The 12,006-nt window shown below is 33.5% G+C and overlaps 2 protein-coding genes across 6 annotated transcripts; both read left to right on the top strand.

Moving 5' to 3' along the window:
• The first annotated feature begins 1,568 nt into the window (after positions 1–1,568).
• LOC142522090 (2S seed storage albumin protein-like) lies at positions 1,569–2,030 on the top strand. Its single transcript, XM_075625247.1, has one exon. The coding sequence runs from the start codon at positions 1,569–1,571 to the stop codon at positions 2,028–2,030; it is 462 nt and encodes a 153-aa protein (XP_075481362.1).
• Positions 2,031–7,629: 5,599 nt separating this feature from the next.
• On the top strand, positions 7,630–11,974 carry LOC142522212 (chromatin remodeling protein EBS-like). 5 transcript variants are annotated; one of them, XR_012814420.1, is made up of 7 exons: positions 7,630–7,913; positions 9,169–9,511; positions 9,620–9,688; positions 10,046–10,125; positions 10,643–10,781; positions 11,265–11,347; positions 11,848–11,962. XR_012814420.1 is itself a non-coding variant. In XM_075625399.1 (5 exons), exons 1-5 carry the CDS (start codon positions 7,841–7,843, stop codon positions 11,289–11,291), a joined length of 651 nt encoding a protein of 216 aa, XP_075481514.1. In that variant the 5' UTR covers positions 7,632–7,840; the 3' UTR covers positions 11,292–11,594. The 5 variants fall into 5 exon arrangements, 1 of the variants encoding a protein (XP_075481514.1); XR_012814419.1 differs by lacking the exon at positions 11,848–11,962 and having other exon boundaries at positions 11,265–11,594; XR_012814417.1 differs by lacking the exon at positions 10,046–10,125 and having other exon boundaries at positions 7,632–7,913; positions 11,848–11,974.
• The last annotated feature ends 32 nt before the right edge of the window (positions 11,975–12,006 follow it).

Below are 12,006 nucleotides of genomic sequence, written 5' to 3'. Positions count from 1 at the left end.
GTGTGAGACGGTCTCATGGGTTATATTTTGTGATACATATATCTTATTTGGGTCATTCATGAAAAAATATTATTTTTTATGCTAAGATTATTAATTTTTATTGTGAATATCGGTAGGGTATTCGTGAGACTGTTTCACAGGATACCTACCGCCAATTATAATATAATTCCCAATTATAATTATAAAACGGTTATAGGAATTTGACTCTGAGTTGTAAGATATGGTTAATAAAACTACTTTGGCTAAAACCAAATACGATCTTTTTTACTTGCAATTCAACAGTTCTATTCATTCTTATATGCGTAGTTTAAAAAAAAAAAAAATCACATATAATTTGGGTTTTTTAGCTCCAAACCAGTATGTAAAAAAAAAAAGTGTACACTTCTTTCTTGTGAAAATCAAATAAGCATCCTACATCTTAAATTTTATAAAAGCTGCGTAAACATCTTCTACATAAGTTTGAGTATTTTGATGATCGTAAAATAATGATCAAAATGATCAGCTGATAAAATGCACAGAAAAAACCTAATTTTCTATAAGTTATATCTCAGATCATCTAGATTAGTTCATGTATTATCTATATTAATCGATAGTGTAAGATTGAAATGAATTACACGAAGTGACAAGTAACTTGTATTTCTCTCTCTTGTTCGAACGGCTGTCATCAGGCCTAAATCAGAAGACTGATCGCTTAACAAGGGGCCTGTCATATTAGGGGCAAAGGTGAGCTTTAGCCTGGCCCTTAATTAATGCGTAGCCCATCAACTTTTTGAGCCCAAGTATTCATTGGACAATGATAGAAGGGTGGAAGAAAAAGAGGCTAATAGCCGAAACTTAAAATTTGCAAATCAACCACCGCCAGGCATTTGGCAAAAAAAGGAAACATTGTTGGTTTCTGGGGAAATAAAATATTTGAGCTTTTGTTTTTTTGTTTGATTATTTATGTTACAGTTTTTTATAAATATTCTTTATCGTTGATTTGTTTTTGAACGATTTTGATAATTTATTGGATGGTAACAAATTTTGTATCACCTTCTCCTTGAAACTTATTGACTAATTAAAAATATATATTTTTTATTTGAATTATGTATTTTGACACTATACTTCAGTTTCTCGGTTTAAGGAACTTGAGTGATGTAAATATTATAATTTATTTATGTAGTATTGATTTAATTTGATGGAGTTTATTTTACAATTACGAAAAAATTCTGAATCTTCTTGATTACGTGTATATTATAAAGAAAAATCGAAATATTTTTACATGAGCATTCAATTTATTTACTTTGAACAATGATAGAAGGATACATTTTATTAAAATTTATTTTTTCTAGAATACAACGATCAGATAATGTCAAAAACCAAGTCCCCAGGCATGCATTTACAGACGTGGAACCTCGATTCCAATGGTGATGCCACCTCTCCGTCCTGTTTCCGGTTTGCATGTGAATCATATTCCACGTTCTCGCCATGCAAACGCTATGCTCCACTACAAATACCACCCTAGCTCTCCCCATTCCATTTCCTCCCACCACACACAATTGATCAGCGTGTATCAATCTGAAAATATTATGACTAGAGTCATCGCTTTCGCCGCTCTATTCGCTGCTCTTCTCGCCGTGGCTAGCGCTACGACCTACACCACGGTGGTGACCACCACAATGGTTGACGAGGAGAATCCACGTGGCAGGGGCGAATCCTGCATGCAGGAATACGAACAACAACAGAAGATGAGCCACTGCCAGATGTGGATGCAGAAAGCGGGAGGACGCTACTTGGATGCCTCCTTCCTGAGGAGCACTGTGAGCAATCCAATGCGGGGACAAGGCGAGCACCTCCAGCAGTGCTGCCAGCAGCTGGAGCAGATCAGCTCTCCATGCAGGTGCGAAGTCATGAAAATGATGTGGAGGGAGCAACAAATGGAACAAGGATCCAGAAGGGAAGAAATGCAAGAGATGAGGGAAATGGTGGAGAATCTTCCACAAATGTGCGGAATGCAAATGCATGAGCAGTGCCGCCTAAATGCTGCCTGAAGTACTCGATAGCCCACGCTGCCCTCATGCCTCGAGAATAAAGTTGTGCCTGTGCAGCCAAATAATCTCGTTTGATGATTTTTGGCCGCATGCATGCAATAATTAAGTAGAATTTATGCATACTATCGTGTGTAATTTTTACATTAAAGTTTTACATGGTGGTGCAGCGTGAGTCAGTGAGTGTATCTTCTCCAGTTTGGGGTTAAATATCCAATTTATAATATTAGTGCGAGTGCGACTCCAAGGTTTATGATTATTCTTCTGCAACTTATGAAACTTATTATTATTATAAAGTAAAAGAAAGCATGATAGATATCTTGCCATTTCTTAACAAATGGAAGATACAGATAGATGTCGAATAGGAACTCGGCGGCCTTCTCCCCATTCCAAACTACATAACATAAGTTTTAACCAAATATGGTGTCACTTTCAACTCATGATCACTTAAAACTTGTAATACACCCCATTCCAAACTACTAATAAAAATCACTGCTCTAATTTAATATTAGCCAAGTACTCAGAACTCAGAAGATATATTATTTATTAAAGTAGTTAATTATAAGCAGAACTAGGATTTCAGAAGGTTGAAATCTCGTCGAACTCACTCGATAAAAAGAACAAAATACATAACAAATTACACAAGGGAAAATTATAATTATAATTCTAGTTACGGTCAGGCTTGTATGTTTATCTCTTTTTTTTTTTAACTTTTTGTCTTTATAATCAAATGGGAAAAATTACTTCTTTTTTTCCCCTGTAATTTGTAATTTGCAATATTTTTTTTTTACTTTTGCTCTTGTTTACAATAAATTTCTATCTTTAACATGTATTTTTTTGGTTATATTACGATTAATTTTCATTTTTAGTTTGTAATATTTATGTTTTTTCTTTTTTTAAATGAAAAAAAAAAAACATATCGGTTAAATTACCAAAAAATGGGGAAAAAAGTATAAATTATATTATTAGAAATACAAATTTATAGTTAACCAAACTAAAAATAAAAAAATATAAATAAAAAGACAAAAAATGTAAAATAGGTCTCTTGTGAAATAGTTTCACGAATATTTATCTATGAGACGGGTCAATTTTACTAATATTCATAATAAAAAGTAATACTATTAGCATAAAAAATAATATTTTTTATGGATGACCTAAATAAGAGATCTATCTCACAAAATAAGATTCTTGAGATCGATTTACACAAGTTTTTGTCAAAAATGTAACATAAGAGATAGAAAATCATGATGGCCATTAAGTATTGGTTTGTTAATTAGCTACATTAATAATACGCATTGTTTTGAGAGTGTGATTGTGTTAGAAGATTTAGTATTTTTAAACATATAAAAAAACTAAAGTATTTTATCATGAATTTTTAAAAACCTAAGATATCAATAACGAGGAAAGATGATCCAGAAATATCTGAAGAGATTAAAAGTATTGATAATTCATTCATATATATTGAATACGTATAATTGTTTCATCCATCCCAATCAAACATTTTGCTCAATATACCACGACCTGAATCCGCATCAGAAAAATAAATACCAGCAGCCTGCACTTCCCAATAACACACCCCGGAGTCTAAGCATCTCTTCCTAATGTTACGATTAAAGACATCGAAAGCTTTTTGTTTGTTATCCCACCAGATATGACAGAAGAATTTAGTATTTAGCCAATAGCTTTCGCAGAAATGCCAAGAAAAATATTGTTTTCTCGTAACGTTGTGATATCCCATGTCGTCATTTCTCGATGCGCAGTGCAACGTCATGGGGTTAGTGTTCTCCGGGAGATTATTCTGTACTTCTACCACGTATGCCCTCGTGAAAAAGCAAGAATTTTTTCCACGAGGAAATGCAGCTTGTAGTTGTACGAGGCTACCTATTACTACAAGAACAAAGGTTAAGATTTTGGTTTTCATTCTTAAAGAGAAAAATACGTACAAATATTGAAGTGATCATATATCGATGGAATTGGATTTTAAATAGGGGTGAAAAGTAAAAACTGCAGGAAATTTTTAAAATGGTGTTGATTACGTACAGAAGATTGAGGGAATAATATTCTCGAAGAAATTAAACATAATATGATTGTGGTGCAATCTAGTCAAATCGATAATTTAATTATCGGGATTGTGATTTGATGTAATAATTTTTTTCAGATGTGTGTAATTATCTAGGGAAAAGTTGCAGCCTCGTCAACGAAATGCCGAAATATTTTATATAAAGTATAATTTAATTTTTTTAGTAATCATATATATATAAATTTTTTGACTTGATATAAAGTTTGTGTGTGTGTCTGTGTGTGTGTGTGAATATAGACCTTGAGAAGGGGAATTGAAGGTGATTAAATCTTATATAATATATTAATTACATGCTCAAAAAAATCTTATATAATATGCTGCTTTTACAGATAAATATCTAATAATAAGTTGAAATTTGGCAAGGGTTTGATTCAAAAATTTTAAAATAATAATAATTATTTTGATTTGGCAATTGAAGACAATTATTAATTGAAAATGGGATTTGGATTCACCAATTGCATGAAGTGTTTTAGTTATGTTATCGTCCTCATTGTATACATATAAAGAAAATGGAATTGGAATTGGAATTGGAATTGGAATTGAATTATAAAATCCATGAATTTATAATTCTACTTTGGTATCATATCTTCGAATTTTACAACTTAGTCAGTAATTTCCGACTAAAATTAGACACTTGAGTAAAAAATGCGACCAAAATAACTAAAAGTTAAATGTTAACAGACCAATATTCAAGTTTGACTAGTTATATGACCAAAAGAGAGAACATATAAAATTAGATAATTAAAATGATTTTTAAAATTTATATTGTCCATATAATACAAATCACATTGTTAAGACCGGTTTAGAGTAAAAGCTGATAAATAATACGACCGGTCTTGATACGGTTAGTTATATATTAATTAGACCTATTATTCTCAAAACTTAAGAAACGGTCGGGTCACAAATAGTATAAATTAATTGCGTTAGAAGATTTAAGTATTTTTAAACATCAAATATTGTGTATTTTATCATGAATTTTTAAAACATAAGATATCAATACTAAGAGAAGATTTAATCAGAAATAATCGAAGAGATTAAACATATTAATGATGTAATTTCATATTATTAATAAGTAATCAAATGCAGCAGATGGATCTATGTTATAAATTCGGATGAAACGATATATATTCATTCGAGTTAATTTCAAACACAATTCTTAACTTGCTAATGTTTGATCCTTCCTACATCCCAACCAAACATTCTTGTCAACTGTGCACGAGGACGACCGTCGGAAAAATAAAAACCGTCCATCTTCACAGCCCAATAACACTCCCCGGTCCTTATGCATGTTGTCTTGAGTTGACGATTAAAGACGTCGAAAGCCTTATATTTGTTATCCCACCAGATATAACAGAAGAATTTAGTTCTGAACCAATAGTTTTCGCAGAATGACCAAGAAAAAGACTCCGTTCTCGTCACATTATGATATCCCAGGTTGTCATTTTTTGATTTGCAGTGCAGCAACATGGGATGACTGTTCTCCGGGAGAGTGTTTCGTACTTTTATCGTGTATTTCATCGTGAAAACGCAAGTCATTTTTTCATGAGACAATGCAGCTTGTGCGAGGCTGCATATTACAAGAGCAATGGTTAAGATTTTGGTTTTCATTCTGAAAGAGCAAAAATAAAATTAGTGTATCGATGGAAATGTAATTTCTTTTTAAATAGAGGTAAAAATTGCTCGAAATTTCGCAAATTTTATGTTGATTTCCGAAGATCGAGGGAATGATATTCTTGCGTTGCACGTGTGGAACATACAAAGATGAACGAAGATAAAAATATTCTTCTTACTCTCACTATCTTTTATTTTTCAACAATTAATTCAATATATAATATATCGATAAAGTTCAGATTTTATTTTTACCTGAGTTCTTGAGTAGTAATAAAATTGAGTTGCTTTAGGTTTGATATACATATAAGTATATAGTGTTGCAATGTTATGTGTAATATACAAATATTTATTTATAATAATGTGATCCATAATCAGAAAAATATTTTTACTTGATCTATGACACCTATTTTAATATCAAAACCTTGTAAAAATAATATAATTAGACTATGAGTATTCAAAGTAATAAAAAAACAAACATATCAATTAATTTTTTTTACAATCATAATTTATAAATTTCTCATGCTATATTTTAAAGTTATAACATAAATCACTTCATTGAAAAAATAACTACATGTTCTACAAGTAGGCATTGATAAAATTTGACAATACATAAAACATGAAAATAGCTGTAATATTTTAAAAAACTTATATTTTTCGAGCAGAAATTTTTTTAAAAATTATAAAATAATTAAAAAAAATTTATAAATTATTTTAAGTGACTATAGATGTAAGAGTAATTTGTTTCGCATAAAAACGATTTGAATTCATTCGTATTCCACTTTTCTATTACTTTGATATATATAAGAGTAATTATTACACATAAAATCAATTTAAACTCATTTTGATTTTTTTGAAGTGTTCTCTTGTGACACCGAGCAATTATTTGTGTTTGTCATGCACAAGGTTTTACGGTTTGACTCTTTGACACCCACGTCAATGCAATCCTCATTATCACCATTAGTTTAGTATATGACTTTGCACGGTAGATCATAATTATAAGAAATAAAAATCGTATAACTTATAACACAAACATCATGAAACGTTTGAACTGAAAGATTAATATTTCACTATCATTCGGTTTTGTGAAGTTAAACGTGCAGTGAGTGAGAGTAATATTGAGGTAGGTGAACTCTTGCGAAGTTACCGTGCGTCAAATTTCTGATATTATGTCGCTTATTTTAAATTTATTAAAAATATATTTCGCGGATTGAGCACAATGAGAGAGTAACATATCAAATATATGTATGTATGTATTCAATATCCTGTCAAACATGAACCCCAAAGGTCTAGATCGGTTAATAAGATGTTACTATTTAGGGTAATATCTTAATCATATATTTAATAGGATAAAATATGAGTAATTAGATCTATAGTTACTATGTCATAATGGTAACAATTCTGTAGGACCGGGTGCTTAACGTTTTACCAAAAGTTATAGCTAGTATTAATGGTGCAACTCAAATCTTTTTAAAACGCACAACAACTCAAGCACCACGGTTCGATCGCTCCACCAAATAAAGACAATTATTGCATCCAACAATCTCCCTCCCAATAATTGCACTATTTGCAATCAACGTGAATCGAACCTGTGACCTTGACTCTGATACCAATTGTAGGACCGAGTGCTTACCGCTTTACCAAAAGTTATAGCTAATAGTAATGGTGCAACTCAAATATTTTAAAACGCACAGCAACTAAAACACCACGGTTCGATCGCTCCACCAAACATGAAAAATTATTGCATCCAACGAACTCATTTGCCAATCGAACCATTACATCTACTTAATTAACGCAATAAATGAGTTTAACAGGCTGTTTAATATATGGCGAAATTTAAAGGAGAAAAAAAAGAGAAAATCAATATGAGGGGTAAAAAGGAAAATATACGTTTCATTGCTCTGGCGTTAGGGATTTTTGCACTGGCGTTATCATGAGACATTATCATCACCATAGATAGAGAATCGGGAAGCGAACTGAACCCCAGTGTTCCGACACAGCTCCTCCGTTCCCCCCCACCCAAAATTCTCTCTCAAGCACCGCGCAGTTAGGGTTTTGCTTGCTCCTCTCAATAGCTATAATATTCCGTAAATTATCTGTGAAAATTCTCTTTTGATGAGAAGAGATGGCGAAGACGAAGCCAGGAAAAAAGGACCTCGACTCTTACACTATTAAGGGCACCAACAAAATCGTTCGACGTATGGTTATTTTATTCGTCCTTTTGTGTATAATTTTACTTTTCTAATAATTTTTGCATGTCAGTCTGGCTGCCCGGGTCGGTTTTACTTGCAAGGTGCATTGATTCGTGGCAATAGGATTCTATTTCTTTTCATTTTAAGTGCAAAATGTATAATTTTGAGGTAGAAATTTAAGTTCCGAATTATTCTGAGCTTGAAACGCTTTATTTTATGGCTAGTAGAAAAAATTCTTAAGTGGCAGCTTCTGGATGGCAATTTGTTCGAAGACCCGTGTCATAGTTATGTACATGAGATTCTTGAAACTCATTGTATGACAAGTTGATTCACAGAAACTTGTATGTAAGTTTGGATGCAAATAGGAGTGAGCCAGGAATTTTTAATTTAAAGAAAGGAGCACCATTTCCATTTGTAGTTCCTGTGAAAAAGAGGTTGGAGTTAAAAGATATATATTACTAAGTTCTCTAGCTGGAAAATGTTGAAATCTACGATTGTTTGATATTATTTTCATATTCATTAAAAGTCTTCGAGGTATGTGCCTAAAGCCAAGGCTAACAGAGGTTCATCTTTCTGCCTACACGCGACTAGGCATCATCCTTCAGTATCATGATCCTTGACTTTGAAGCATGGGTTTTGATGTGCTTAGGCTCAAGATGGCTTTTAAGGTTGCCTTTAATGTGACGTAAATAAATAGTGAAAATGAGATGAAATGCAAATTATTTATTCACTTTAAACTAATGAATTTATTTTATTTGTCATTTAATGGTTTTGAAATAAATATTGGATCGAGTGTCTCCAAAGATTTAGATTCTTTTGTATTATTCCTTAGTGCTTCCCACGTTGACATGGCTCACTTGTTGCTTTACAATTTGCGTCTAGCCACTAAGACACTCTTGAGCTTTGTACTTCTAATATTTATGATTATAATATCATTATTTTGTGATCTAGGAGGACATTTTTCATTCTCGTTCCTTTCGTGGAAAGTTAATCTAGGAATATCCAATAGTTTTTGAAAATTCGGTTGTGCCCTTACCTGGCAAATGCATATGCATCACTCATCTGCATGTTCCATATTGGGATGCTAATATCAAGTGCTTGAATTATTTAAAAGTTTGGTGCCCTCTATAATCTTGCATGCATGGCAAACATCACTGTTGTCCGAACAAACTTAACTCTGTGTATCTCAATTCTCACATGGTTTTTTGTTTGATTAAACGCGTGCAATGTGCTAGACTAAGTCACGTTGGTATTTTTGCAGCGGGTGATTGTGTGTTGATGAGACCATCAGATTCAGACAAGCCCCCTTACGTGGCAAGAGTGGACAAAATCGAAGCTGATCACAGGAACAACGTGAAGGTGCATGTACAATGGTACTACCGGCCTGAAGAATCAATTGGAGGTCGAAGACAGTTCCATGGTGCCAAAGAGCTCTTCTTGTCGGATCACTTCGATGTACAGAGTGCTCATACGATTGAAGGCAGGTGCATTGTGCACACTTTTAAAAACTACACCAAGCTCGAAAATGTGGGAGCAGAGGATTACTTTTGTAGGTTTGAGTACAAGGCTGCAACTGGAGGGTTCACTCCAGACCGTGTAGCCGTGTGAGTCCCAGTTTTTAGAATTTTGACTTTTCTGGTGTAAGTCATTGAGAATATGCAAAATACACTGTTGATATCTGATATGAGAACCCTTTTGGTTTTATTTTGAAGGTATTGCAAGTGTGAGATGCCTTACAACCCAGATGATCTCATGGTACAATGTGAAGGATGCAAGGACTGGTACGATGCTTGGTTATTTGGTCGTGTAAAATTCTCGACTACCTTGGTTCTGCAGTTAGGATGCAACACATGAAATATTTTTCATTAAATGTTCAATGTGGTTAGATATCTAGTTTGTACCTATTTTTTTTTACTGGAGTGGTGTTGAAGTTACATGTTTTCTTTTTGGAATTTTTAAACACATTTCTCACGTTCATATTGTAAATGGTACCTGTTCCGGATCTTCAATCTGGTCATCTCGTTTTTAGCTGAATTCAATTATATGAAGTGAGTAAATAGCAGCCAACGATTTTAATTTTCTCACCAGATTCTCTTAGCATCCAAATCTCTCTTTCTTAAAACATGTAAATACAAAAGGGACCAAGAAAGAAGGATCCATATTACACTCAACCTCATCACTGCAGAACCTCGCACCGCGCAGTCACACACATTTTATGGTAATAGAAAACTGCATAATAATTCTGAAAACAAAACACCCATTTCAGCATAATGATTTAACATCAATGTGACAGACGTTGAAATTATGCCAACTTGATAGATCGCGGTTCTAGTTATTATATCAATCCAAATATGATTATAGCTTTTGATAGCTGTACTAGCTATTATATCACATCAAACGTTTATGTAGAGGTTGAATGCTTATAAATATGGGGGAAGTCGATGTGAGTTGACTAATTCAAACTAAGCTTCTCATGTTTTACAATCTAGCGGATCTGAGGTTTAGTGGCGAGACATTTGGCTTTCAATTTAATTAGATTAAAGCTATTCTTGGTGCAAGAATATACATATATGCATGCTCTAGATTGTTGTTGACTGAACATTATGGTTAGGTTCTAGCATCTTGTGATGGGTGTCTCAAACCGGTGATCATAGCTTTATTACTCGAAATTGTTTGATTGTGATTTTCTATTTTCACTGTTGATAGCACATGTTTAATACATTGTTGGATTGAAGGTTTCATCCTTCTTGTATGCGTATGACCATTGAAGACGCAAAGAAATTGGATCATTTCCTGTGCTCAGACTGTTCATCTGATGATGACGCCAAAAGATCTTTGAACTCATTTCCCGTGTCGCCTCCTCCTGAAGCCGAGGTATGGATTTTTCTCTATCATGTTGCTGTCAAAATTTTCAATTCATTCCTTTGAATCTTGTGCGAGACTTTTGATAGTAGATATTTAAAATATAAGATATACATATTACCTTTTATTTCTTTGCTTGAGAAGGTTAGTACAGCAAGATGTGTATTGGTCTTGCTATCCTGCTATACAGATTACTTCAAGAATTGGCCCTCCTTTCCTCTTTTATGTTTAAACATGCTTTGGTGACTGTTATGTGGCTCTGTGTCCCGGTTCTTGAATCTCTTCTGCTTATTTTTCAACTGTTCGGGATTGTGTCTCTAGAATTTTGCGCTCTAATTATTTGGTTAATGAATCGTGAAATTTAGATACTTGATTTGTAACTAGTTTTGTTGTCTGTTGTGTATCAAATGTACTTAAAAGAATTATCATATTTTTGTAGTTGTACTTAAGGTTAGCTTGTCATGCTCATTAATTTTTGTTTATTTTCTTCATCAGGTGGAGCCGAAGCGAAGAAAGAGATAACAGATTGGTTTCAATGCATGATGAAGAGGCTCCCTTATCTTTGCATACTTACATAGGTATTGTTGTTGTATTTAGAAGAGCTAGAGGCTTCTAATTATGGCAACTTTGTTATCTATTGATGCATCTGGACTGTTTCCTACTCATGTACAATTAGTGTGTGTGACATATGCTCCCAGACACATGGTAATTATGTTTATCTGGACGTGGGCACCTCCTTTTGAAGGAAATTTAAATGTAGGCAATCCAACTAACTTAAAGCATTTTGATCACGTAATGTTTAATGAGGCCAAGTCTTGTGCTTTATTGGGTCTGTTTGATTTCATAATTTTTATGTTCCCAGAAGTGATTTTGTTCCTTTGCTTTGGTTTTTTGGGGAAATTCCTCTGATTCACAGCGATGTGTTCCGTGTTGAGTGGTGGTCAGCTGTGACGATTCCCCACCACAAAAGACCCTCGTGTTTCGTGTATTGATGCCCGTCTCCCGTTACTGGGTGGAGATGATTTTACTGTTTTCCTCACCATAGTTTTTTGAACAAGTGAGTTTGTTAACTTGACAGGGAAGCACGAGTTTGACTTTTCTCATCGGCCAGTGTTGTGGAGTTAGTCTCTGCTCTCGTGGAGTAATTCTCCTTTCGCAACACTATTTGATAATGTATATCTCTCATATTTTAATGAAAATCGACACAATTACCGGAGGAAATACCCACACACATTTG

Source organism: Primulina tabacum, chromosome 13 (genome assembly GCF_025594145.1).
Source record: "Primulina tabacum isolate GXHZ01 chromosome 13, ASM2559414v2, whole genome shotgun sequence".
NCBI classification, from domain to species: domain Eukaryota; kingdom Viridiplantae; phylum Streptophyta; class Magnoliopsida; order Lamiales; family Gesneriaceae; genus Primulina; species Primulina tabacum.
The sequence above is the reverse complement of the archived record's forward strand: the minus strand, read 5'-3'. Positions and strand labels throughout refer to the sequence as shown.